Source organism: Bradysia coprophila, unplaced genomic scaffold (assembly GCF_014529535.1).
Source record: "Bradysia coprophila strain Holo2 unplaced genomic scaffold, BU_Bcop_v1 contig_24, whole genome shotgun sequence".
Lineage (NCBI taxonomy): Eukaryota > Metazoa > Arthropoda > Insecta > Diptera > Sciaridae > Bradysia > Bradysia coprophila.
In genome coordinates, this window is record NW_023503501.1 from 4,917,553 (window position 1) to 4,944,570 (window position 27,018).

The 27,018-nt window shown below is 35.5% G+C and overlaps 2 protein-coding genes across 8 annotated transcripts in view; both read left to right on the forward strand.

The window, feature by feature from the left end:
- Window positions 1–389: 389 nt before the first annotated feature.
- The window catches only part of LOC119078005 (protein spinster), a 30,138-nt gene continuing 3,509 nt past the window's right edge, over window positions 390–27,018 (forward strand). For 2 of the 7 annotated variants that reach the window (XM_037185390.1, XM_037185392.1), the window contains exons 1-8: window positions 390–975; window positions 21,435–21,971; window positions 22,030–22,177; window positions 22,891–23,152; window positions 25,156–25,254; window positions 26,370–26,498; window positions 26,576–26,717; window positions 26,895–27,006. In XM_037185390.1, the coding sequence (XP_037041285.1) occupies window positions 714–975; window positions 21,435–21,971; window positions 22,030–22,177; window positions 22,891–23,152; window positions 25,156–25,254; window positions 26,370–26,498; window positions 26,576–26,717; window positions 26,895–26,962 (1,647 nt within the window). In that variant the 5' untranslated portion in view covers window positions 390–713 and the 3' untranslated portion in view covers window positions 26,963–27,006. Of the gene's footprint in view, window positions 976–21,434; window positions 21,972–22,029; window positions 22,178–22,428; window positions 22,691–22,890; window positions 23,153–25,155; window positions 25,255–26,369; window positions 26,499–26,575; window positions 26,718–26,894; window positions 27,007–27,018 lie in introns of all 7 variants that reach the window. The other 5 variants (XR_005087921.1, XR_005087922.1, XM_037185391.1 and 2 more) reach the window with 4 other exon arrangements.
- LOC119078003 lies at window positions 7,324–12,263 on the forward strand. Its single transcript, XM_037185382.1, has 2 exons — window positions 7,324–7,682; window positions 7,836–12,263. Exons 1-2 carry the CDS (start codon window positions 7,455–7,457, stop codon window positions 11,721–11,723), a joined length of 4,116 nt encoding a protein of 1,371 aa, XP_037041277.1. The 5' UTR covers window positions 7,324–7,454; the 3' UTR covers window positions 11,724–12,263.

The following is a 27,018-nucleotide window of genomic DNA, read 5'->3' on the forward strand; positions in this document are numbered from 1 at the left end:
ACTTAAAAGTGCGTCCATATTCGACAACTCACTCGAATATAAGAAAATGAAAGTGCACCTTCTGAGTTCAAATATAGCAAAACGGAATGAAAGCGGTTGACTCTGAGGCCACCTTTACAAATGTGCAAACAATTGTTCAATGTGGCTTGACATGATTCGGATTATAAACAAAATTTTCATGCATAATAACAACGTACGCCAATATTGGAATGCGTTGATAATACATAAAGTTCAGAACAATCGTAATTTTCAAATAAATTTTCAAATAAAAACAGTCCCATCGATAAAGCAGATACAGAATGAATCTCTAAAATGAACACAATGAACTCGATGAACACCTAACACGAGTGACACGACGAAAGCAAAAAAAAAGAACTAAATGTGGCGCTGTCACTTCAAGATCATTTTTCTGTAATCATTTGCTGCGCGAGGACGTTTCAACTATACTTACACTTTAAATGTTAATGTATTGTGGACACGTAAAATAATTCGTTAATGAAACGTCGAGTAGGTGTGTGATGATAACATAATTTTTTGGTGCATAATGAAAACGAAATTCAATTGAAAACAAAGTTTAATAGAAAAAAGTAAAAATTTTAGTGGTGCCGTGTTCAACGCGTATAATACAAAATCACCGAATATTGTTAAGGCTGTGTGCATTGTGTATGAACACAGTTTGAATTGAAATTTAAGCGCTTTTGGTTTTTCCATATATGTCCTTACACAAATATATGAAAGTCGAAGAAAATACCGCCGCTCCAGAAATGGAGCCAAGCGGTGGACATGGACTACCGTCAACAGATTCCAGTCAACAATTGATGACTGATTCGGTGTCGCTAGACTCAAATGGGTCAAGGCGACGAACATCAAGACAGTATGCCGGTTTTGGTGGCATTTCTGCGACCGAATGGTTCACAGTGTTAGTGTTATGTTTCGTTAATTTAATTAATTACATGGACCGATTTACCATCGCTGGTGAGTAAATTCCGCTTTTTTTCCCCGGTGTTTGTTTTATCAATTCTTTTGTTTATTTCCATTGGATTGACGTGCAAGGAAAGAATTTGAATTAAAATGAAAATGACTTGATGCAATGACAATGGTTTGTGGTCTTGGTATAACATTAGCAACATTATGACATCAAAAAGTCTTAGTGGGGAAAGGCAATTTAATTTGATTTCTTCATTTGTTTGTTATGTTGAATCGACTTGTTGGGTATTGACATTTTGAAAGAAATAATTCAATGAAACTGTTGACCCAGTTCATCACCATAATTGCTAAGATTTTTAGATCTTACCGTTCTGATTTGCTCATTGATTCAATAAAATTGAGAGATTGCGCGATCGATACGGTGTTAGATTTTTGAAAATAATGATTCGAGCTAATCAAATGTTATCTAATCAAATTTCGAACGTGTCATTCATCTAAAACATTCCTAAGATTCGTTGGTGACTTATTCAACAAATCAATGATTCTTCATCATTGATTTCTCCGAAGACTGAATGACACCCATTGATAAAATTGGTTTGTGAATAGGAAACCGGTTCTCCTTCAATAAAAATCGCGCGAAAATCGGTATGCACTAGACTAAGTCATAGAGTTAAATTGGCAAATCGGTGAAATTTTCACTAAAAATGTGTTCAACTGTGTGCAAAAATGAAATGAGTTTGCACATGACTGTACAAACACGAAATAAAAAATGTCAAACAAATTGTTTACATAGTCGCTGGTGTCTGTTTATGACGTTAACCCAGTATTTATTTCCGTTTTGACAACATCGAATGTTAGCTGTAATCACAAAACGAAATGGAGTATGAGACCGATGCTGAAAAAGGAACACTAACACGAAGAAGTAAATAAACAAAACATAAATTTCATGAAAATAAATAAACAAAAAACGGCAATTAATGTCGACTGTTTATGCAATCGAGGGCTTTTCCCATGCACTTAATTGTAATTGCATCTTTCAACAGTAATAATGTGGTTGATGTGGTTCGGTCTCATTTCATTCACTGATTGTAAACAAACATTTCATTTGGGGATTCTACCAGGTGGAACTATTTGTCATTGGCAATTTGTTTATATTTACACTTTTCCTTCGTGCTTATCACTGTACAGCACTGGTAGACGGTATAACACTTCCCCTACATATACACACATAATTCCTTATCGGCTGCCTGTGCACCTATTCCGTTTGCTAAATTGGATTTACTTATCTTTTCAATACATTTCCAACATTGTCGTCCGTTAACAAATCAATTCATTTGTTATACGTAAATGCTGTTGGTATTTTAAGTTTATCTCTTCGGAAATTCACATTTGTTTTGCATTCCGATGTTTACCCAATAAAAGTTTCGTTTCGGATGAATTGCAGATCCATTCAACGCTTTTTGACTATTCGTACTTTTTTTAACGTAAAACTTAAAATTCAAAATTTCGTAAAGCAATCAGAGCTTACGTAAGAATTCGTTAAACTTCATTCAACTTCATAGGGGGAAATTTAAAGCAAAAATAATTTCAACAAAAAATGAGCAAATCTAGAGGCTCGTGACCGGTGTAAATATAAATCTCGTGGACGAGGTGCGTGCTACATTAAATTATATAATTTGTGTAATTGATTTGATGGCGAGACATATGTAAACGTATTGCCTATTCCATTGGCGTCAACGAGACTTGAAGAACCGACGACTGTAATTTACTTTTCCTCCATATACCACATTACCATTTGTATGCTAAAACAAAGCTTTGAAATTAGGAAATGTACTAGCCGAATATTGCGTGATCGGGAGACATTACGGAAAGTTCTCGTATTCCGCAAAATATTTCTGTTTCACAGTTGAATTTTCCTACTAACATCACCATGCATCGTACGATGTTTTTCCTCATATTACGATTCGATTTTATTTTTAAATTGTACTCATACAATCGCATCTATAATTACACCTTCTTGCCAGAAGCTTAGCGGTAATATCGAAATTCTATGGGAAACTCATCGATCAAACTGGCGTATTCCATTCGGATAAAATTAGCGTGTCTTATGGATGTGAGCAATGCGATGAAAAAAAAAACTTTTTGTTTACTTGTCGTGGAAATGATTTGATGATTTATTTGAATGATTCATTAGCATTTATTAAATGAGAGCAATAAAATGTAACACTCAAATCCGAAAATGGTTTTAAATTTACATTCTCCCATAAATTAGCAACTACATGCTATCGATAGAGTCGAGTTTCTTATAAATTTGATTAACATTCTAAAAATTGTGTCTTATTCAATCGGGTGATTTTCCTCTACATGACATGATAGGATTATATGTAACGCAGACATAATAATAAAGCAATTGCAGCACGTACACTTCCGTCTCAAATCGTAAGATTAAAATAAAACCGTCAACCTTTCAACTGCGTTCAGAAGAGAGATTTTATTACTTAAAACACTGCATTACCGCTTAATACAATAAAATGTATGGTTAACACACTTACAATCTCTCGTTAATATGCTAAAAGGTTAACCACAACAAGAGATCTGAATGTTTATTTTGAGCGCTCTCGGTTAGTACGGTTCGTTCATATTATATTAGATTGAAGGCACATTGAAATGGAAAGAAATTCCTTTCTCCCTAGTCTCTTCAATAAATTTTACATTTTTTTAAAGATTAATTCAGTTGAGTTAATTAGTTAAAATTACGATTGGGTTCATATTTGTACTGTGTACAGTATCGTTCGACTAAACAGAATCAGTCCCCGAGTCATCAGTTCAAAGCATGGTGATTATATGAATAGTAAAACAAAAATCGGTCCAGTTATTTAACAGATGTTATTTAATGTAACAACAGCTTTAAATGCTAATTGTTTTGGGTTAAGTGAGAGGGGTAAACTACTGGGCGGATTAGTGTCCAACATATTACCTTCTATTTAGTCAAAAGACATTCGAATCACCTCTGTGAGAACATTTACCTTCCAGTTAATCAAACTTATCGAATTTATCGAGTTTAATTCGATTGCACAATTGAACAATTTGACTGAATGTAATTTCCAATTGTCGGAGCATTTCATCTACAGTTGTTCACCCCTCGATGTTGAGCAATCACATGTATCAAGTACATTAAAATTTTCTGCTGATGTAATTAACTTTCAATAAAAATTCAATATAATTAGCAAGTAAATGAGTTAAGTAATTAATGTTATCACGCGATACGGCGATCCAATTTTATTCACACTTCTACGTTTTGATTTGATTGTACAATTATGAAATTATTATTGGAAAAGGGTTCCCTGTTCGCATTATTTAAGTTCTCTTAGAGAGACTGAATAAGACTACTGTTTCGCACACATAAATATCCCACTTTTGTATCTGAGCTGCTCTTCTACTTTTCTATTATTTGTCATTTGAAATGGCATGCGATATCTTAGACTAAAAGTTCTGATAAAATCAGCATCAGTTCTGTATACGTCGTTTCATTTTGTATCATTAAACTGACCTTGCTCATTCAATAATTAATTTTTTCTATAAGCCACTTTCATTGCTATATTTACTCAGCAAAAAATGTGAACGAAACAATTTTAGTCGAGAGCAATGGGGCATAGAAGTTTTAACTAGTTTTTTTTTGTATTCGACGCAAAACATATTCTAAGCAAAGAATTGTTATACAAAGTGCTTCTAAAATGCACCGATTCTTTTTATAAACGTAATTGAAAAAAAAAAATATTTTACCCCAAACGGACAGCCGGTAAATATTTGACGGATGCCAAATCTTATAATCAAAAACATCTGCGGTTCCTACAAATTATTTTTTAGGCTGAATCATAAGTTTATTGCAAGATATTCGTTGGGCAGAGTAAGTAAAATACTTTCAGTGATCAAAAACTGAATTTTCTGACCGCCCCGGTTTCAATATTTCGATTTTGGCAGCTGTACTGTCTACATTTTGTTTAAATAAAAACTTTTCAATTAATATTGGTGCATTTTAAAGGTATAGAACAGTTTTTTGCTTAAAATAATGTTTTGTGTCGATTAAAAACAAATTTTGAAAACTTTAATCCGCCGTTGTAGTCTTTCTTATTAACAGAATCATCCGTAATGACAGCCGCTATTTAAATTTATGCAATTCGGTGGTCATATTTGTAACTTCCGCAGTCTGTATGAAATATCGTATGAACGTATTTTACGGCTTAACCTTAGATTGACAATCTGACATCTAGTGCGATAATATATACCTCCATCATACGATTCTTGTTACATAAATAACTATTTTGTCTCTTCGCACAAAGCAACGTTTCCAACTCTACGACTTTCCTTTTCAAGCGCTAGAACGGTCATACCGTCAACGGTCTTAACCGTCATAAACTTTATAGAAAATTAATTAAATCAATTTAAAAATTAAATTTGCATTGCAAGGCCTTTGTCAAGCAACTTGAAAATATCTAAAATTTGAGATATTCTCTCTCGTATGCATTGTTCAACTGGTGTCCTATTTGCTATATTTACCTCTAACGCTAAAAAGACCTCCCAAACAAACTACAATAAATTTTCCGAGTTATAACTCCTTAATTTTCCAACTATAATCGAAGCAGATGTTTGTTTTGCAACCGTTATTTTTTACCAATGACAATGGCTCACATAAATATTAATCAGTACTGGATCATATAACTGTTTACACAAATGACATGACTTACGACTCTTTTTTTCCTCTCGATTATTCATAACGATGATGAACCGAACATGTAATAAGCAGATAAAAAAGGGATGCTTGCTTTGTAGCCGTATTACGTATAATATTTACACACTGAAATGTACACTCACACACACCTTTTCGATGCCGGTCCTTATTCATATTTCAATGTTTCGTCTAGGAATACGATGTGTGGTAAAAGAATTGTAATCTGATTGTTACAAAGTAGATTCAATTGTTATTGTTGTGTTGAATGAGCGTCATATTTAATGGAAGGTATTTTTATTGGAAAAGAATGAATAATGTTTTCGGATGGCGTGTTCTATGAATGGATAACCAGAATAAGATACACATTAAAGCACCAGCATAATTCGAGGACATTTAACTGTTCTATTTCTCAATACTTTTTTTCTTCATTCGATGAAAACAGAAATACAATTTTCCTATTTCACTGTTAATTGAAACATGGAAAAGTAAAAGGAAAAAACCAATCATTTTAATCACGTCAACGTAAAACCATAGAGGTATGAGTAATGGCATTTGTTTACCAGTCCAATAAAGATAGCTCCGATGACAAGTTCATGTCTGAGGGAAATGTTTGTCATTTGACGTAAATAATAGATAATTCTAATATCAACGTTTGATGTTACTTTTCATCACTTACCTTCCATTCTAGCAACCGAATCATAATTACATTACATTACTGCTGTAATATATAAGAGACGTGTTACGTATGCGAGAGCTTGCGCGAGTATTAGAAGCGAAATTTCATGTACATCTTTGTTGTGGCGAACCCGAGGTCAACAATCACACTTAAAATTGATTTTTCATTTTACTCCCGAGTTCTATATTGCATATTACACCCGCGAAAGTTCATGGAATTTCATAAAACGAACGATTTTTGACCCGCTTGTAAAGTGAAACGTTATCCTACACTCAGGATATAATTTGATATTTCGTATCACGATGAGCAAACGTACCCTTGGACGCTGAAGCCCTTGGACACTTTGACTCGTCTGGATACGAAATATCAAATTGCTTTCCTGGTACAGTAATGCACTATTACTCACCACACCACCGGAAAATGACTCATTACTTCATTCATGAAATGACTCACGCAATGGTTTAGAACTTTATATTTGCCTTGCGTGATTGTTGCGTTTGCATTCGGCTCAATCCTCACACCTGGTAAATAATATTTTGGTGGACTTGTTTATATGGTCTAGACATAATCCAATTATTACATTTGACTGCTTTCAATTTGATTACTTCTTACTGCAGTTGGGGCACTTGTAGGTCGACGCTGTAAAAACACAGGTTTTTATTATTAAGGAAGTCATTGCCTTTAATTCTGATCCTTCAAAAAATGATTAAAGCGCCATTGCACCGTACGTTATCTCTTACTACTACTATATAATGTGACTCTATCGACTAGAGATTAACCAGCCTGCATGGAATATATCAAACAGATTACAACGAAATTAGTTTTCGGTGTAATAAATATAATGTGAAGTGATAAGTTCATGTTTCCATAAGTCGTTTGTCAGGTTCTAATTGCTCGGTAATTAACACTAACCCTATACAACAAATATATTTTATAAATTTGCGATATATTTACACAGTCAGAATTTGCCGGAAAAAAAATGATTTCTTATCAATGCTATTAGGAAAGGAAAAATGAAATAAAAAAAACTCTACGAATTTGTACGCATCGGAAAAATCAGTCAACCTTCAGTTGTATAACCGTTAAGTGTTAAAAAAATCGTTTGGTGTTTTGGTTTGAATAATGTTCTTATTCACCAACGAGGTGTGCCGATATACAAGGACGTGCAAACCCTTTAATTTCTCTAATCTAATCTGTGGTTTATGTGTCCTCGCACTACTTTCACCGGTAGCTTGTGTAAACCCTAGTCCAACCGGTATCTATCGATATGAAGAGACTACGCCCATGACAGCAGTAACCGAATCGCATTCATCAGCTGAGTCTATTCCACCACCACCACCACCAATTGATGTAAGAACTGTAGACCTCAAACGACAATAATCATTTGCTTAAGAACTAGTACTTGCTAGACGTGAAACGAGAAACTCGTCCCAAATCGAGTAGTAGTTCTTACCAAGTGATCAAAGTCAATGCATGACAGACAATTTAGAGAAACTACTTTAGGATTGTCCTGGAATTTTTCTGGAAGATTGGTCCTCTGAATTGGGTATTCCGGTAAAGTGGATGCCATCCAATTTCAGTGATGAACCCATATCATCAAGACCGCTGTGCTTGGATTCCAATATGCAATTACAAGCAAAACAATGCAGTAAAGACGCTGGGTGGATGCCTTATAATAGAACCTGTAACCACACACTAGAAAGCTATGACTTAGCTGATAAATGTCCACATGGATATGAACTAGTCACTGATGACATTTGCATAGAATTACACTCAACAGAAGTGTTTCGCAGTGAAATGTGTAGAGAGAACCTATACCCGTTAACAATATTCAATCTGACCAATCACGAACTGGATGCTCTGTTTACATATTTACGGAGAAAATCTCGCGACGCATTGTTTTGGCTTCCTGCCATGCATATAAGTAAATACAACACATCTTTGCGAATTGGAAATAGTTACTCTATTGACGACATAGGGCTGCAATGGACACTGCCCGCATTTAACGGTGAACGTGTAGTTTTACATGACAATTTTCCGACTTGTAGTTACGAATCCGACGGAGGCTGCCTAGCATTCACACCGTATTTGAACGGTGATAATAGATTCAATACGTCCATTATCAATTGTAATGGTAACTTTTGGCATTCGTTTTGTTTATTCAGAAAAAATGATACACTTCGTCCGCTTGCTTGTCCCGACGGTTATGTTGCACCGCTGATGCCTATATGGGATGAAATTCATTGTTCAGCAATTCACCACTTTGACCCATTGCCCATTACAGAAGTTTCAAACACACTTCTTCACGAAACTTGTCCGGAAGAGGAAGCTTATCAGTTGAATTCAGTTGCCTCGACATTTAACTTCGAACTATTAGCAAAACATTCAAATCTTTCGTTATCTGACCGTTGCCTCTTTGGTCTTACTCCGCAACATGTGGCAGTAAATTCGTTATTTTTCGTTAATTCAATATATGTACGTTGGCCCGATTTTGTAAACTGGGATCTATCGATGGGATTACGTGAATTCAATGTGAATTCAACAGATATTCTCGCCGCTAATGATCGTGGAAAGTGGTTGTGGGAATCGCATTGTGTTACATGCATTGTTTGCACCAAAAAAGTGTTATATAGGAGACCCGTTCTCGAACTGACGTACGACTCAATCAGAGACAGGTTAACGCTATCTATTATCAATGTCAATTTCCTGATGCCAAGATTCACAAATAATTTACCGTTTATGTGTTTCGCTTTGGTTAACAGCCAGTATACATATAACCTTAAGGCTGATTTAATATCCACTAGCTGGAATGAGCTCTATGACATCCAGCTGATTGGTACAGGGCAATATTGGTGTCATGGACATGCTATTCACTCAGCAGTTAGAATAAAAACAGCAGACGTGTTTGCTCGCGTTACTGTTATGAGTATGAATGCTGAATTTGAGTGTCGATCAGGGGGATGTAGTAATTTTGACAATTTGTTCAGAGATTTTTTGTATTCATGCAACTGGAATGGACATTTGATAATAAATCCGGCTCATATTCGTTTAGAAAATGTAACAAACATGATAGTTGTATATCCTGATGATCATAACAGATTCGCCAACATTCTCTTCCACGTTAGTGTACATGTATTAGACGAAAAGGCGCTTTGTAATGAAAAGAACGAACTGAATCTGTCCGACGAGATGTTGACATCGTACTTCATTCGACAGAAATTCGTTCAAATTTCCAATCTGCAAAATCAGCATATGAATTTTCGAATTCGTTCAGTAAATTCAACCGATTTTTGCTTGCCATCATCGATATCAACCCTGGCTGAAGTCAATTGGCTGGGAGCGAGAATCGGTGAGAGAGTTGAATCGGTGGAAAATTGCATGGATTCAAATGGTAGGCCACTACAAAGAGATTGTGTAGGGAATGCATTGCATGGTGCACAGTGGGTGCGATTATCATCCGAAAGAGAATGTGTCAGAGAAGAGTCTTCCGATTTAACAGACGATTTGCAATACTTAGTCAATAACTTTGAACATCCAGATCAAACGGAGGACATTATTGAGAGAGTTAGACACCTGGTAGCTGACGCAAGCGATAGATTCGTCCGCATGGACGTTTATTTTGTTAGTAAAATAGTGGGTAGGGCAACGAGTTTCTTGGACGAAAGATCGTTTTCTATGACAGAATTGAAACATTTGTTTGTGATTTACAACAATGTCATGCAGATCGACCACAAAGTGGCTAGATCATCTGCAGCCTTCAATTCAACAAACGTTTTGTTGGAGTCGTTGGATCTGACCCTCATACACGAAGCTAATGCATTGTTCGCTTCGAGGAGAAGCGACCTCGAAGAAATTCAATTGGTTAATGTATCTATCACAGCAGAATCACTTGCAATCAGTGACGATCCTGGAATTGTTATTAGCACCTCTCCAATGTTAATTAATATCGTCATCGATCCAATGTTGACGGACGTTAGTGGCGTCGCTGTATTGAAACGTAAAGGCGGCTTCAGTTTCGACTCTGATTCTGCAGGACTTGGAGATTACTCCGTACAGAAATTATATAGAAATCAATCCTCGAATGATTTACTATCACAGCCCGATTTACATGTAGCTTCATTTCTTCCAGAGAGTGTACTGGTAAGCATACTAAAGATGAGACCAGACGCTAAGCTCGTTTTTTCCATATTCTACAATGACGTTCTCTTCCAGACGGTTGATAATGCGACATATATTAAGTCTGACGGTAAAATCATTGCTGTGTCAGTGCCAGGGTTAAAGAAATTGCCAGGTTGGCTTCCAATTTATGTGAAACCTGAGAGTTCGATCAATGATTATTGTGGCTACTGGGATTTCAGTAGCACAGATGGCTGGTCTGAGACCGGATGTTTTCGAGCGGGCCAAAATCCAATGACGAACGTGGTCATGTGCTCTTGTGATCACCTAACCCATTTCGCTTATCTGTTAAAGGGCAACTCTTCACACTTTGAAGAGATTCATTTGAGATCACTGCAGGGAATCACAGTTCTGGGATGTACGTTATCGTTGATTGGAATTATCGGCATTTACATTACAGCTATGCAATTCCGGTCTTGGCGCTCAAAGACCAGCACCAAATACCTTCTTCAACTGTCAACAGCGATTGCATTCCAAATGATTTTGCTAGCGTTTGTGAACACAGCACCCACAACCCAAGCACTGTTGCTAACCAATAATGAGGCATGGTGCATTGTAATTGGTGCACTTTTGCATTATTTCGTTTTGGCCATGTTTTTCTGGATGTTGATCATCGCGTACCTACAGTTCATACGTTACGTTATCGTCTTCCATCATGGTAAGACGCCTCGACTGTTGCTCAAATCATCCCTTCTCGGATGGAGCTTACCGACCATTCCAGTATTATTGGTCATTGCCATTGACCGGTACACGTACGTTCCCGATTTGGAATATTCCGAATCTCAGATCTGTTATCCATCCGGCTATTCTTTGTATTTCGGCATTTTGCTACCGATTGGCATTATAGTCGGAGCGAATCTGGTGATTTTTATCTTGGTCAACTACAATTTGTTACGGGGAACAAATGCTGTGTGCAAATCCGGTGATCGTACCACAAAATTATCTCAATTGCGCCTGTCGATTTTCCTGTTCTTCCTGTTAGGATTAACATGGATATTCGGTCTGTTATCGACGGCTTTCTCTGAGACAAGCATCGTCTTCTCGTATCTATTTTGTCTGACTTCTACGTTACAAGGATTTGTTATGTTTTTGTATTTTGTTATTCTGGATCCGGTGGCTCGAAACTTGTGGATCTATTTCTTCAGGCGGTTGTGTTGTAGCAAGAAAGGTATGATTGACATACGAAAAGAGAATAGTTCAAAGGATTCATATTGAACGAACAAAGTGCGGAAAAATAAGATGAAATATAGCACCGTCCATCGTAGAATAGAATGTTAAAAAGAAAATGAATTCAAATTTCAAAGTTCAAAATGTTTTCGAAGGTTTGGTAGTACCACACTCCCATACTTACGGAAATGGTTCACATCATAAGCGTTAACAATGTTAATCTATGACATGTGACTACACTTAGTGTGGTGTCAATTAATTGTTATGAACACAATACCATTTAGAGAGACACTTATAGAAATATCGAATTCCAGTAAATGTATGAATTGTATCATCTATCAAATATGGTGACCAAATTGAACATAGATTTGCTTTTAGAAATGATAACGCAGCTCATAGATTTATCATTAGATAATCATTTACATCAGTAATCCAAACGAAGTTTGATTGATGGATAAACTATCTATATGACAGTTTCAATTAGTTTTTAAACAAATAAAGTTTTATGTATCAACATTGTATTACGTATATATCTATAGTGGTTGTTTCAGTTGTTGTACATACGTACCATGTAAATCGTTATTGAAATAAAATGTGTTACGTGAAATGGAACAGAAAAAAATTATTTATTTTAGAGATCTAACCGAGAGATCGGTTGTGGCTGCCGTTGGAAAGAGCGATAGTTAATTGCTATATTTTCGGTTATATTGCTGACTGAGTTCCAAGAGGTACTATTTGGGCCAAACAACCGACCCATCAGAGACTTCGACTAACCAATGTTATCCTAATTCTAAGATACTATTTGAATAGTTAAGTAGATACGAGACGTGCCACATTAGCGAATTATTATATTTTTCGAATAGTTTTTTGTTAAACACTTAAAGAAAACTTCTATTGACAACGTCAGCCTAATTGGAAGAGAGATAAATTGTTAAAATTTCATTTTTCCTATAATTCCCTAATGTTACACGTTAAGTTTCTGCATTTAATTACTCATTTATTGTAGCTAGATGATCGTAATAGATTTGTTCTTAATTTTTTTCCGTAGGACTGAGGAACATATATATACAACTTTTTTGACTTTTCCCCCTCCGCTCCTACTACCTCCACTTATTTTATTCGTAATCTGGGCGTCCATACGAGTTCGATGAGCTATTACACGCCTCATAAGGTTAAGATTTGACCGAGATATTAAATTTCAAAATTTGGAAATTTGTATATAGAAATTACATACATTTTGAAATATATTAATTTTACCAACCTTTGTCACTTTCGATTTTACCGGTGGATTTGGCTGAATTTTCAGGCTATGTTAAGGACGTAATTCTATGAAAAATAATTTGAAGGAATTTTTATAAAAGCTTATAATTTGGAAGCTATGAGCGTGATAAGCTATTCAGCTATAGGACCCATAACTCAGAAAATGTGGCAGATAGAAAGTTCGTTTAAAAGACAAATTTATAGAGTTTTAGATCTCAGTCGACACGTGTTCCATGGTTTTCCTATAAAGTCGTCTATTTGGGTGCTATGAGCGTTTTAAGTTTAAGCTATGTCAGCCATCACTCGAAAAATACGGCAGATAGAAACCTCGTGTAAAAGATAAAGTTATAGAGTTTTAGAGTCTAGTCGATACGTGTTTCATGGTTTCCCTAAAAAGTCGCTTATTTGGGAGCTACGAGCGTTTTAAGTGCGTCAAATTTTCGATTTTCGTCAAATTTTCGATTTCCGTCAAATGGAAGCTGGAAGGTTCAGATCAAAGAGAAATCTGATACAGTTTTGTAAGAATTTTCATTCAAGCTGCACAATATGATTGTCTATTATCTGCGACCAAATTCTAAAAAATCACAACTTACAAAAGAGCTGATATCGCCCGAAACCACTTACAGTGGAGGTGTGACGCAGGTCCTGTTTATCCACTTACAAAAGAACTGATATCGGTGTAGGTGACGCTTACGCTGATGAGTAAAGTACGCGAAAGTTTTATCAACAAAAATTTTACCCGAAAAATTTTAGAAAGAAAATTATAACAAAAAAAAAAATTGCGTCACAAGTGGCTGATGTTGAGGAAGGAAAATATTTATAATTGTGAAATATATTACTTTAAAGAATGGAATTCAAACGGAAGAAAGCCGAATCATCTGCTACTTTTTGACGCAAACTTTTTTATTATAATTTTCTACCTAAAATTTTTGTGGTAAGATTTTCGTTGATAAAACTTTAGCGTACTTTCCTCATCAGCTGCCATTTGTGTCGCATAACTTTTTGCGTGTCGAATCTGTAAGCGTCACCTAAACCGATATCAGTTCTTTTGTAAGTGGATAACAGTACTTGCGTCACACCTCCACTGTAAAAGGTTTTGGGCGATAAATAATATCATCGTCTCTTTTCGCACAGGCTTCACTTCACATATTTTTATATCCAAATTTCAGTTCGCATTTATTGACCTTCATGATAACAACAATCAATAAAAGGTCACCGAAGTACCACGCCTTCCTTTATTTGCATTTCTCATTTATTGATCTCTTGACAGCGACTCTAAATTGATTCCTCAAAATCAATTCCAATTAATCAATTCTGTGATAACCTCTCAATTGACCCGAGCTCATTGTGTGTAGAGTCTTTTTAAATAAATCGTAAATGGATTCAATTGATGCGAACATTTAATGTGATTGATAAGAATGTGAATTTGGTTAATGCAGTTGGTTATTAGTCAATTTTCGTTAATTTAATTACAATGCCGTATTGTCATGTCTGGGTATCTGAAAATAGATGGCGAACGAATTGATTAAAGAAACCGTATAGAAACAGAAATTATTCGTTTCGCATTTTAAAGCATTAAATTACGACAATATGAAGATGCCCGCCGTGTCATATAAGAATCATTTGGAGTGGGTTTGTCACACAGAATTAAATCATCTTGAAACAATACTTGTAACTCAGTTTTAATTGCTTCTTCTCTTATTGTGTTACCATGAAATTGTGTAGACACTCAATCAATTCTGTGGCAACCTCGTACGACATGATTTTGATAGTTGGTTCTTGCTTTGATGCATTTTCTTTCTGGGCTTTCAGTACTACCGCAAGCAACTTGACTAGTCTTGACTAATTAAGAGTTTTTCTAACAAATACCTTACCATTTTGTCGCTGCAATTTTTTTTTTAAATATCTTTCTCACTGCTAATCGAACGAGAAAAAAAATGGGAATTTTGTCGAAACCACTTATTACTTAAGTTGTTGTTTCTGTAGATTAATTCCGATGATGCATTTGTAATTCTTCAATACAAAACATTCTCATATCCACCACACGCGAACATCCAACAGTAATGTTCTGCTTGAAACTGTCTAAGTAATTCACAACGCCGAAGGCGTACCAAACGTACAACAGAATGCAATAAAAGGGCATGTTTCAGACGTTTGAAGGCGGAAATAAATTAACAAAAATAATGGCGAAGAGTTCAATAATTGGTTACCCGACCCATGTTAACGTTTTGAGGATTATATTTGGCATGTATTAGCATACGAATCCTCAACAATTTCTTTCGAATCCACTGACTATAACGAATAGTAAATTGAAGAACTCCCTATCTACAAAAAAATGTTTTTTTTTTATTGATCCAGCGTAAAAGTCGTAACAGATATAAATACAATTATTACACCAATTCCGATAATTGTTGCTCGATAAAATTAAAAATGATGACATAATTACGGTCGATGTGCGTAAAATTTAGTTCGTTAGGTATAAGTGACCTGAGAATATAATCAGCATGACATTGAACATATTGACTAACGAATCTTTAGTACAGATATTAACTCGTGAATGTATGTGTAATCGCATTGCTGAATTCCACACGTTAAATATGTTTACCTACATAAATCAATGCCATGCTGACGGACTATGTACAGCCAAATCCTCATACGTATGAGAGGTTTTTTTTCTCTCGAGAAACCGACAAAAAACTGTAAGGTAATTTGCAATTTGGTATGTAATCAGTGTATTCGTACATACGTCGTAGGAATTTTACATTAATTTTCAGAGACGAGACGAGAACTGTCGAGTCATTGAATCGGAAAAAAGGTCAAATTTTCGATTAAGTTTATTTTATCTTGGACGTTGCTAAATCAATTAACGTAATCAATCTACTTAGTTTTTCATACGTAATTTATCGTACGATTTCATTTTACCTCATAGCATATCTTGTCATTCGCAAAAATTACAGAATTACTAAGCCTTTTTCATGGGAAATTGTTTTCACGTTTTAAAGAGCTTAGTTCAACAATGGATTAGAACATCTCAAACTCTTTAAATAAGCCTGGATGTTTTTGGTGTAATCAATCACTTATTTCAAATACAGAATCTTTTACTTCACTAATTTCAACAAAAATTTTCCTAGTTGAGATGGTATTCAGGATAAATTTTAAAATTATCGAGCGTATTATACAGCTGACCGATCTGGGAAGTACTCAACAACTGAGGCGATTTAAATGATAATAAAAATGATATGCTCTCAACCTCATTCGTACACTAGGCGACATAGCTCGTCGTTTAACAATGTTCGAAAAATCAATCGAAAAACGTCTTACCCATTCTCGGGTGAATCACCCATGAAGTCAATAACTGAAGATTCGACTTTTCTAACCTTCGAACTAACTAAGTGGTGAACGTACATTGCCTTTGTCAATGTTGGAGAAATTTCTTTGGTAATTCCGGTGGATGTGTAATTTACATTGTGTATGGCTTCGTATGATTTGTACTTGAACCATTCGACAGTTCATACTGTTATATTTGTCATTGTCGAGTCAAAAGAAGATGACACTATCAGGTTCTGAAAGAATAAAATTGTGAAGCCGTAACGCAGTGACCCTAAAAACAACACTCAAAAATTAATTAATTTAATCTTTAAAACTGTGTTAAGAGAGCCTAAGTCACTTGATGAGTACCGTCCGATTAATTATATACAAAACTCGGTTTAAATGAACCAAGTTCTCTATTAGTAAACTTGAACTTTCTCGACTATATAGACATGGATGGTTAATAGATATAATTAAAAAACCGAAATAATAAAATAAAACTCTCAACACATTCTCCAAATAAAACAAAAATAGAAAATTTTAATTGCATTTTCCGAACCAATAAACAAAGGTTTTCTTTCATTATAAACAACAACAAAAAATGTACTCCGAGCACTCTTTATCTACTCGCGTATATTACCCTTATTTGAACACTATTAATAACCACAACATTTCCCATTTTAAATTTAGACCAAATGTGGCGCTCCGTAAACATTTCGTCTATAATGTTGAAGAGCTCTAACATAATGAGACGCCTTAAGAATTTTTTTTTTTGGTGAAAAATTACTTTCACAATAGCATTGACGGGTAACATTGTCATGTCATCATCTAACAGAATATTTTTTTCTTTTTTCGTTGAACACGACGTGTGATCTATATTTGTATTAATTTTGTGGCTAAAGAATGGGAGTGTTGTCTTTCCGTCTATATGTACCACACGAATGAAAATGAATGCGTTGTAGGAATAAAATTAGAAAACAAAACAGAGGACAACAATGAGAGTCGATATGAGTTTTACAGGGTCAGTAAAAGTAATGCACTTGGTCCATACGACACTTTGTAGTCGATTTCTAGACCAAGGTAAATTTCTATTACCAAGGTTGCATTAGCAAACCGAAATAGAATGCGGTAGAAATTCTATATTAAAACTGCCGGCTGAATAGCGTCTCACATTACCGATATTTAAACAATTTATGAATTTCTCACGGGGTCGTAAAACAACTTCGCGAAGCGAAAACGTTACTTATTGCAAGGTAAAAATATACCAACAACCACATTACGGAGAATTGGCAGTGCGCGATCACATTCGCATTAATGGATTTTTTTGTGTGCTGCAACTCTATATTTTATGAAGAAGAGAAAAGCTCTTCTACAATTTCATTTTGCTTTAATAAAAATGCCAGCACATTATACAACGTAAATGAATGTCAACATCAACAAAATTCCATTCAATTTTGTGTGTGCTGTAACGTGTAGAGTTTGTTTTATGTATATTGTGCTTGTTGTATACCATTCAACTATTTTCGAAGTACAGAAGAAGAAGAAAACACAAAAAAAAAGAAAAGAAAACGAAAGAAACACATGGTTGCAACATCTCATTTTAAAGTCGTTATGAAGAAATGAGAAACAGTCACAACGTGGATTTTTCTTCCACCATAGCCCTCCTCAGTCAACCACAGCACTTTATTTAATTATAAAATTGTAATGTTTGAACAGTTGATCGTATTATATTTCCATATTCATTCATTAATCTTGACGCACACTGTTTGCACATCTTACAAGTACATCTCTGTATGTTTAAACTTAAGAGGGATGTCAGATCAAGAAACTTTGTTCTTAATTAGATAAGGTACTTCATCGGAATGACTATATTTGAACAAATGACCACTTCACAATAATATTCTTCTTTCTACAAAAAAAAAAATATTTTTCAATAAAATGCATTCGAGTGGCGTACAATAGTTGTCTGTCTTTATTAGGGAATCATTCAACGTTCGAATTATGAACGGTATGAGTTTAGTGACTCACACATTTTTTGGGCGTGTTAAACAAAGTATTCGTTTTCTACTCATTACAATTCTCTCGTATCAGACGAGTTAAGTATATTTCTTACGACTGCGAACCTCTACGAATCTTAAATCTCGTCAGTCTATGTACACATTGACATAAATTTCCTACGTAGTTATGAATCAGTGAAGCAATCACTCTTCCATAAATACTTAAAAAAATCTAATTGATAAATGTCGCAAGTCGTAAACGTCCATAGTACCGGATATTTATTAACTACATTGAAATTTAATTTCACTGCATTACATCACACACTCAAAGCACTGGCATTAATTAACCTGTCGCTTAGTATACAAACAATGTTGTTATAAAATTAACAAAAAATTTCATTGTAGTCATAGAAAATTTTGATGAAATGCTCATTTTGTGTGTTGAATGAATCAGTTAATTCGGGTTTAACTCATTATTATTATTATTGTCTCTCACTGCGTCTGCTACGTGTGGAATATGTATAAAAACCAAAAGAATTACAATCCCACATGACGTTAAGTAACAGCGTCATAATATCGCATGCATTCATGCTATTGGTTGAATACGATCGCGCGATTCAGAATCGATACTGAGAGGCATACGACCGTACAGTGCTTTTTTTTCTTCGAGTGAACGGCTTTGCGCCTGTGCGAATTCATTTTATTTATCTTTTGGAATGTTTTTTTTCGGTACACGTATCGAATACGAGTGCCACGGAACCAACGTTTCATTTAATTTTTTTTTTTTTTGGTTTTGCTTAATATTTTTTTCCTCTCTTCGCTAGTTGTAATGGTTGGAGAAAAATGCGAAATTTATAACTTTCCAATGTTATTTCAGCTCAAGAAATAATGGTTGTATAAGTCGGTTGTAACATTCATGATGGTTTTGAGTTATAAATAAAACGTTATCTAGCATATGGAACAGCAATTGTTTCTGCACTGAAAGAGTTATCATAATCGTAATATGACATTGTTGCCGCAGTAATTTCCATTTTGAATGAAGTAAATAAATAAAAAAGAAACAAAAGCCCATTCGTAATGCAAACTTTGAATATATCTTTTGGCTTTGTTTTATCGTCACATGAATTACAAACATGCAGCGTGACACATCAAATTTATGAATTAACTAGTCAATATTCGTAAGTCAACTCATTTCCTAATCAGTCTCGATCGTGTGATCTTCAGTCGATGATAAATCAATTTTCAGTGTTAAAACAGAGAGTGATGATTAAACGATGTTTGGAGGAAACATTTAACAAAATAAAATTCACTCAATTTGGCATTGTTTCCGTACCGGAACAGAAGATTTTTTTTATTCTCTCACTTAACACAGTTATTTGCCATTTTATATACTATCATCTAACTCTCGTAAGACTATCTCTCAAAAGGGGCATGCCTCGCTCTCACAGAGGGGACACACGGCAATCTCTCTCAAAAGTTACAAATGACTCTCTTTTAAAAAGGACATCCTTCTCTCTTTTTCTATGATATTTTTCACCTATGCCCACATGCCTATTTCTGGTAGATTTACTAAATTTCAGTCTATTTCTAAGAAAATTGTAGTAAATAAAGTTGCCAAACAGATCCTATTCCTCACTGACTTCTCCTCAGACTATTTAACTACACTTTGCTGAATTCTCCTGTTGAGATGAAAATTTATAAACGAATGAGGAGTTAAATGCCGAGAATGGATACAGTCAGAGGCAGTGAAATTTCAGCATAAATTTGTTTCAGCTGTTTTTTTAGCTGATCCACACATACAATCAAAACTGGTTATACTTGTTTATACACTTGAAGACGTATAAAAAGTTTTAATTGAACGTGTGGATTAGCTGAAAAACAGCAGAAGCAAATTTATGCTGAAATTTCACTGTCTAAGCGAATTATAAGTGTCAATAGTGAATTATAAGAAAAATGAAATTTCAGTTCGCTCCAGTTCGTCAATAAAAGTTTTTTTTAAGAGTTTAAAACACACAAATTGTAAGCCTATTGGAAGCGGTTAGCTAAATGAAGGATTTTTCATTATCCTTATAATTCGCTTTATAATTTGGTGACATGTCCCGTTTCTACTAAAATGTCCCATACGACTTCCCAGTGGAAGCGAAACTGCTTGTTTTCATTGAATTAGAGGTCACCATTATTAAGAATTCACATAATTTCGTTTGGCATGAAAATCACGATCTGAAAGATTTTAGAGATAACCACAGAATGTAAATTCGAAAAAATGTCGAAAATAAATTTTAGGAAAATTTTCTGATGACGAAAGATCTATCGCACATGATTCAGATATTATCATGATTGCATCAACTAATTTAAAATCTGTTTTCAGATTTGCTTTTATTTTTTCCGTTCTCTGTCTGAATCACTAATTGGAATATGAAATTAAATTTTGTGCAAATTTTCGTGCTCAGCCGAAAACAAAAAGTGAATGAAAGAAGAAAAGCGCGTTTATTTTCGTAGATTGGTTGTACTGTGTGCACTAATGCCGAAACTAAATACATAATTAACTCAGCGGAATATATTTGCTCGACATCAGACAACTCTCTTCTTTTTTAACAATTTAAATTTAGATCTATTGCATTTCACCGCCCATTAAAAAACGCATAAATGGGACTTTATTGGCACCGATAGAACCGATTCTTTTCGGTATGGATGTAACTCACACAGACGAAATTTCTGATCTGTGAATTCAATTTCGCAAATTTGCTTTGCTAATGCATTAGGAAAATATTTGATGGACAAGACGATTATGTCACTTTGTACACAGCAGTGAATTGATGTTGAGGTTACAGGCTCTGAAATAACACCACCAGCCAATGTGTATGATAATGACGGTAATTTAACTTTAAAACAAAAAAAATCGTTTCATTTGTCCGAGTGACTTGGCTGTTCATAAATCATTAATAGAGTCACCACGTTACACTGAAGGTCAGGCGACGACACAAACACATTATGTCTACTAATGCACAGTCTAATCGGCTTAGGATCTGTGTTAAGTAAAAAACGTTTCATTGATATTCAAATTGCTCGATTGCACTGTAGAACATGTTAATTAGTTTAATCATTATGACCATCAGTCTTTTGTTTCCGTGGCACAGATCAACGATATACTGGATGACGTTGTAACATTTTTTTCTCTCTCTTACCTTTCCAGGTGTGTTAAATGATATCCAAGAAGAATTTAAAATTGGTGACGACGCCGGTGGTTTACTCCAAACAGCATTCGTGCTGTCGTACATGGTATGCGCTCCAATATTCGGCTACCTTGGCGACCGTTATTCACGAAAGTGGATAATGATTTTGGGCGTTGCGTTGTGGAGCGGAACAACGATGTTGGGCTCAATCATGCCCACATATTACCCGTTTTTGACATTTCGTGCATTGGTTGGAATCGGCGAAGCGTCGTACAGCACGATAGCACCAACACTGATATCCGATTTGTTCATCAACGATGTTCGATCGAAAATGTTGGCAATGTTTTATTTTGCAATACCGGTCGGCTCTGGGCTGGGATACATTGTCGGTTCCGAAACGGCTCATGCGTTGGGCTCGTGGCGATGGGCACTGAGAGTGACGCCGTTCTTGGGTGTAGCTGCATGTGTTTTAATTTATCTAACCAAGGAGCCGAATCGCGGTCAAATCGAAGGTTCCTGTAACTTAGAAGCAACTTCATATAAGGAAGATGTCAGAGGTAGAGCATTTGATACCATGTTAGCTCAAGCCCCCTACTAAACACTACTGCATTACAGAATTAGCAAGAAATCCGTCATTTATGCTGTCCACGTTTGGTTTTACATGCGTGGCATTCGTGACTGGAGCACTAGCCTGGTGGGGACCTTCGTTTATGTTGCTCGGTCTGAAAATGCATCCAGGGAACGAGAATATGACGTTGAATGAGTAAGTTTTCCAATTAGTTTTGAATTACCATTCGTTTAGGAAGAGGTGGGAAAAACTTTTGGGACGAATATCGTTGCGTCATATTTTCGTCCTCAAGAACCTTGAGTTCTTTTGTATTCCAAAACGCAAACTTTTCTCAAATTTTACCGGCATAACGTGCCAAACAAAATATCGGGAAAAATGGTTAAATCAACCGTAACAACCAGTGCGTAATACGATCCGCCACTATACAATAAATTGTAATTTTTAAGCGTATCATATGTGTTCGGCATAATTGCAATGTTAGCCGGGCTTATCGGAGTTCCACTAGGATCATATTTGGTACAGAGGTTACGACCGACGAATCCGAAATGCGATGGACTGGTTTGCGCTTGGGGTCTACTCGTTTCAGCGCCATTGGTCTACGCAGCCCTTGTGGTTGCACCATACAATGGAAAGTGGTGTTACCTTTTAGTGTTCTTGGCACAAATTTCGTTAAATTTGTGCTGGTCGATTGTGGCAGATATTCTATTGGTAAGGAGGAAATTTTGTAAAACTTATGCCAATGCTGTGTGTGGTATGGAAACTGTGACCTAGTGGATTATTGTCTCGGGAGTCTACGGAACTGTTCAGCAATGTTTTCAATCAAATTATTTTTAAATTTTCGTTGAGTCTGAGTCAATGTTGTGGACATAATTTATGAACATGGAAACGAAATTCGTTTTTATTTACAGAGTAGCATTCATTTTCGGTGCTCTAACCATGCTATCCGGAATAATTGGTGTTCCGCTGGGTGCCTATTTAGCCCAAAGACTACGGAAAAAACATTCACGTGCCGATCCCGTTATTTGTGGATTTGGTCTTTTGATTAGTGCTCCATGTATTGTCGGAGCAATGCTACTTGTGTCAGTAAATGCACCAGCTGCTTATTGTTTAATATTTATCGGAGAAATTGCGTTAAATCTGAATTGGGCAATTGTCGCTGATATTTTATTGGTAAGGAATTCAATATCAACCATTTTTACCGTTATGTAGTGATTGGAAATGGAATTTTTTTTTCGTTTTTTGTTGGTAGAAAATTAATTTTATTTCTTCACTTCCGAACGTCCTGTACTCTTAACCACCACCTCTTTTCTATATAAAGCATCATTAGTGATGATCTAACCAAATTCAATGTATAAAATGCACATTTTCACACTTCACTGCTATCAAATGGTATATAAGGTCTTCGAATTACTTAAGAAACTAACTACGAAATGAGCCACACTCTTAGAGTGAGTTAGGTGATGCGAAAAGTAATATTTTTGCCGAAAAATGAGTTAAATGTACGAAACTAATGTAGAATTTATAGAGAATAGAAGCTTAAGCAGCTCGAGTTGCTAACACGGACCACTGTAAATTGTAAATAGAAACTCAATCACAAATACATCCGGCGGCTCACAAGTTCACTAATTTCCAGAATATTCTTGAGCCAGTCTTAAATGTGTCACTGTCAATCGATGACATGATCAGAATCTCTTCACAGGACTACCGAAATGGCAGATGTTACTCTTGCGTTATTAACGGTAAATGAAACCTTACATTTACCGGTAGACGTTGTATTTACCGGTAAACGGTGTATTTACCGGTAAACGTTGTATTTACCGGTAAACGTTACAAATGCTGGTACATTTCATACAAATTGTTTTACCGACTGGGTTCACTAAATACGAGGGTTTCCATCAAATCGGGAAGTGTGATGAAGTAAAAACGCTGCAATAATGTTCTTACCGTTAACGCAATAATTTCGAGTAAAAACGCGCTCCTTCTACAAAAATTAAGATGCCTCTCACCAACCTTTGTTCGCACATTAGTTTGTAGTCCTTGTAACATATTACCCTACCTTAAACACACTATATAGACGTTGCACATTATTGCCAATAACATAATTGATTGAGGATGGAAGTAGGTTCATTAATCTTAATACACTCAATAGAATTCGGTAATTTTTCCTCTCTTTTATTGAATTAAATTGCTGCCTCATGAAATTTGTCAATTTGTAGTCGCATAATAAGATTATTGTTCATATAAATCAAAAACAAGCAGTGTTGTACAGATGCAAAAACTAGTGCACATAATGATTGATAACGAATGTAGGCATTCGTATACGATCCACTTGATTGTATAATCGAATTATACGAAAGAAAATTGTATTGTAAATCATCAGTCACGCATATCTCACTGCTGCACGTAATAATCTTGAGCAATGAAAATGTCTTGCAATACAAAGTTGTTATAATTAGAAACGCAGCATATTAAAATAATCACCGACAATTGCCTCATTCAGATTTTTTTCTCTCTTTCGTTTCTTTCCGTTCGAAATGCGTAGTGCATTTAATGATTTTTCGTGTGTTTCTAATTAAACGAAAAAAAAAAAAACAAATGCATCCGTCGATCGTATGATCATTTTGCAGTCGGTGCAGCGCATTAATTGTCCTTTGTTTTCAAATTCGTTCGCCAAAACGGTGTCTCAATGACAGCGCCATCTTTCTTTCACCACCCTCTCACAATTATTTTCGACCTTCCGAATATACAAACCCATTTTATGTCGCATTAATACCATTTTTGTGCTCAAAACCACTTTTGTTGCTTTTTGTGAATGAATTTCGTGTATAATATACAATGTACACACTGCATGCATACTACATTTCGTTATTGAATGAATGTTTTGAAATGTTTTTGATAAAGATTTGAATGTCTAACCACACAAATTTGTTTAATGGCACCTGCCAGTCTGATTTCGCATTTTATTTTGTAGCTTCAATGAAATGGCAAGTGGATTGGAATGAATTTTAATATTTCAAGTTCATGTTGTGGTTGAAATTCCACGCTCTTTTAGCATCAAGTTTGTTGTGTATTTGTGTGTGTGTCTGTCGTAAATATTTTATTAATTTGTGCTTAAACATGGTAATACTATGTCGGTGCTCGAACTTAAAAATTATTTCATTCCATTTTTCCAGTATGTAGTCATACCAACAAGACGTTCGACGGCCGAAGCTTTCCAGATATTAATATCGCATACATTCGGAGATGCTGGCAGTCCGTATTTGGTCGGAGTAGTGAGTATACAAATTTTTATTTTTTATTTAACCATCCCTTAAACCTTTAATTTACATCACTTGATGTGAATTTATCAATGTCGGGCGTCTCACGCTATAATAGGTCTAGCCCTGACGTGCCATGTTCACTTGAACTTGAGCCCATCATGTGAATAAAGTCCATTGTCTTTACTTCGACATAAAGCGTGGTCGACATAACGCCCTTTAGTTCTTGGCCTGCAATGCAGACTCTGCATAAAAGCATAGTCGTCTTCCTACACTGACGGCAAGCATATCAGCAGTGTTTTATCAAGTCTATTACTTCTTTTGATCTAACAATTCTAAGAGATTGTAGTGAAATCTATTACTTCTTTAGCATTAACAGTATATTTCTATAAACAAGCGCATTAGCTAGATCGTTGTTTATTTATCGACATAGACAACAATTTAACACTTTCGGAATGTGTGGTATAGTGAGTTGGATACATCTCCGTACCCTAAGTACGAAACACACATCCTTCTATTCTGCTGCAGCCGCTTCAAAAAGAAAAGAAATATTAAAATGTAATGGGAACGGGACAGTTATTGGTGCAGCTTGTATCGAGGGTGCTGTGAATTTAAATAAATACTCCATAGGCCTTCACTACCTCTCGTTAATTTAATATCGAAGGTGGACATGAATAAGTATTTTTCTTCTTTCGATATTATACTGACGATGGAGTGGTTTCTTGAACTCCTTGGACCCTAGATACTTGCTGAACCAAGAACAGCCTTGTTCCCATTACTTCTTATAATTTTTTGTGAAGCAGTTGCAGCGGAACCACAGACATCACTGGGACCAACGGATGCGCGTTTCGTACTCCAGGCATTGAGACCTACACTATGCCACTATTTGCGTACAAAATGTGTTGTCTAGTGTAACACACGAACTGCCGCCTGTAACAGGCTTATTGTAAATCACGAACTACTGCATTGTTCCATACTTTGCTAGAAGAAGCGCATTAAATTCGATACGCTACGATCGAAATTATGTTACTGCATCCAGTAATTACACAAATGGCCAGTCACACAATACTACGAAACCTTTCTCTTTACATCGAAGAGGAGAAAATCACTAACTCAAATTTAAATTCCAGATATCTGAAGCGATAAAAGCCGCAATGAGACGATTACCCACAAACGCAGAAGATGTAGCACCGAAAATTGAAAGCCTGGCCCTGACACTGAACCAGAATGCTACACTCACCGAATACAAAGTATTTGTGGTATGTAATTTACTTGCATTTCGTACAACGTTGAACCGGAATTCAGATTTTTTTTTTGTTCTTCCAAATTCCTTTAGGACACAAATGAGACACGGTTCAAAGCTCTGCAGTATGCCTTATTTTCAACGTGTTTCGTTGAAATACTTGGCGGTGTTTTCTTTTTGTGCACAGCAGCGTATATATTAAGGGACAAAGCCAAAGCGGAACGAGCAGTTGCAGGTTAGTTGGAACAATGTACTCGTATTATGCTTAGTGTTGCATTTTCTTTTCTCTGCTGAAAATTGATTTCGGGCAATGTTCCCATCCAATTGCAAGGCTCTAAGTCTTGCTGCTATTTTTGAGAATCCATTTTTTTAACGATAAATAAAACTATCGCCAACCTATCTATCTATCCAGGATGTCAGCTAGAATTAAGCGAAAGCTCAACAAACTCCGCGGATCAGTCATATCGAAGTCATTTATAATTCCAATTCGTACACCGCTACGAAAAACCCAGTCAGAAAATTAGGTTTGTTTCCAT

Coding starts and splice junctions, on each gene's coding strand:
- LOC119078003 (XM_037185382.1), top strand. CDS start 7,455: ATGTTCTTATTCACCAACGAGGTGTGCCGATATACAAGGACGTGCAAA. Junction 7,683..7,835: donor CACCACCACCACCAATTGAT/GTAAGAACTGTA, acceptor AAACTACTTTAG/GATTGTCCTGGAATTTTTCT.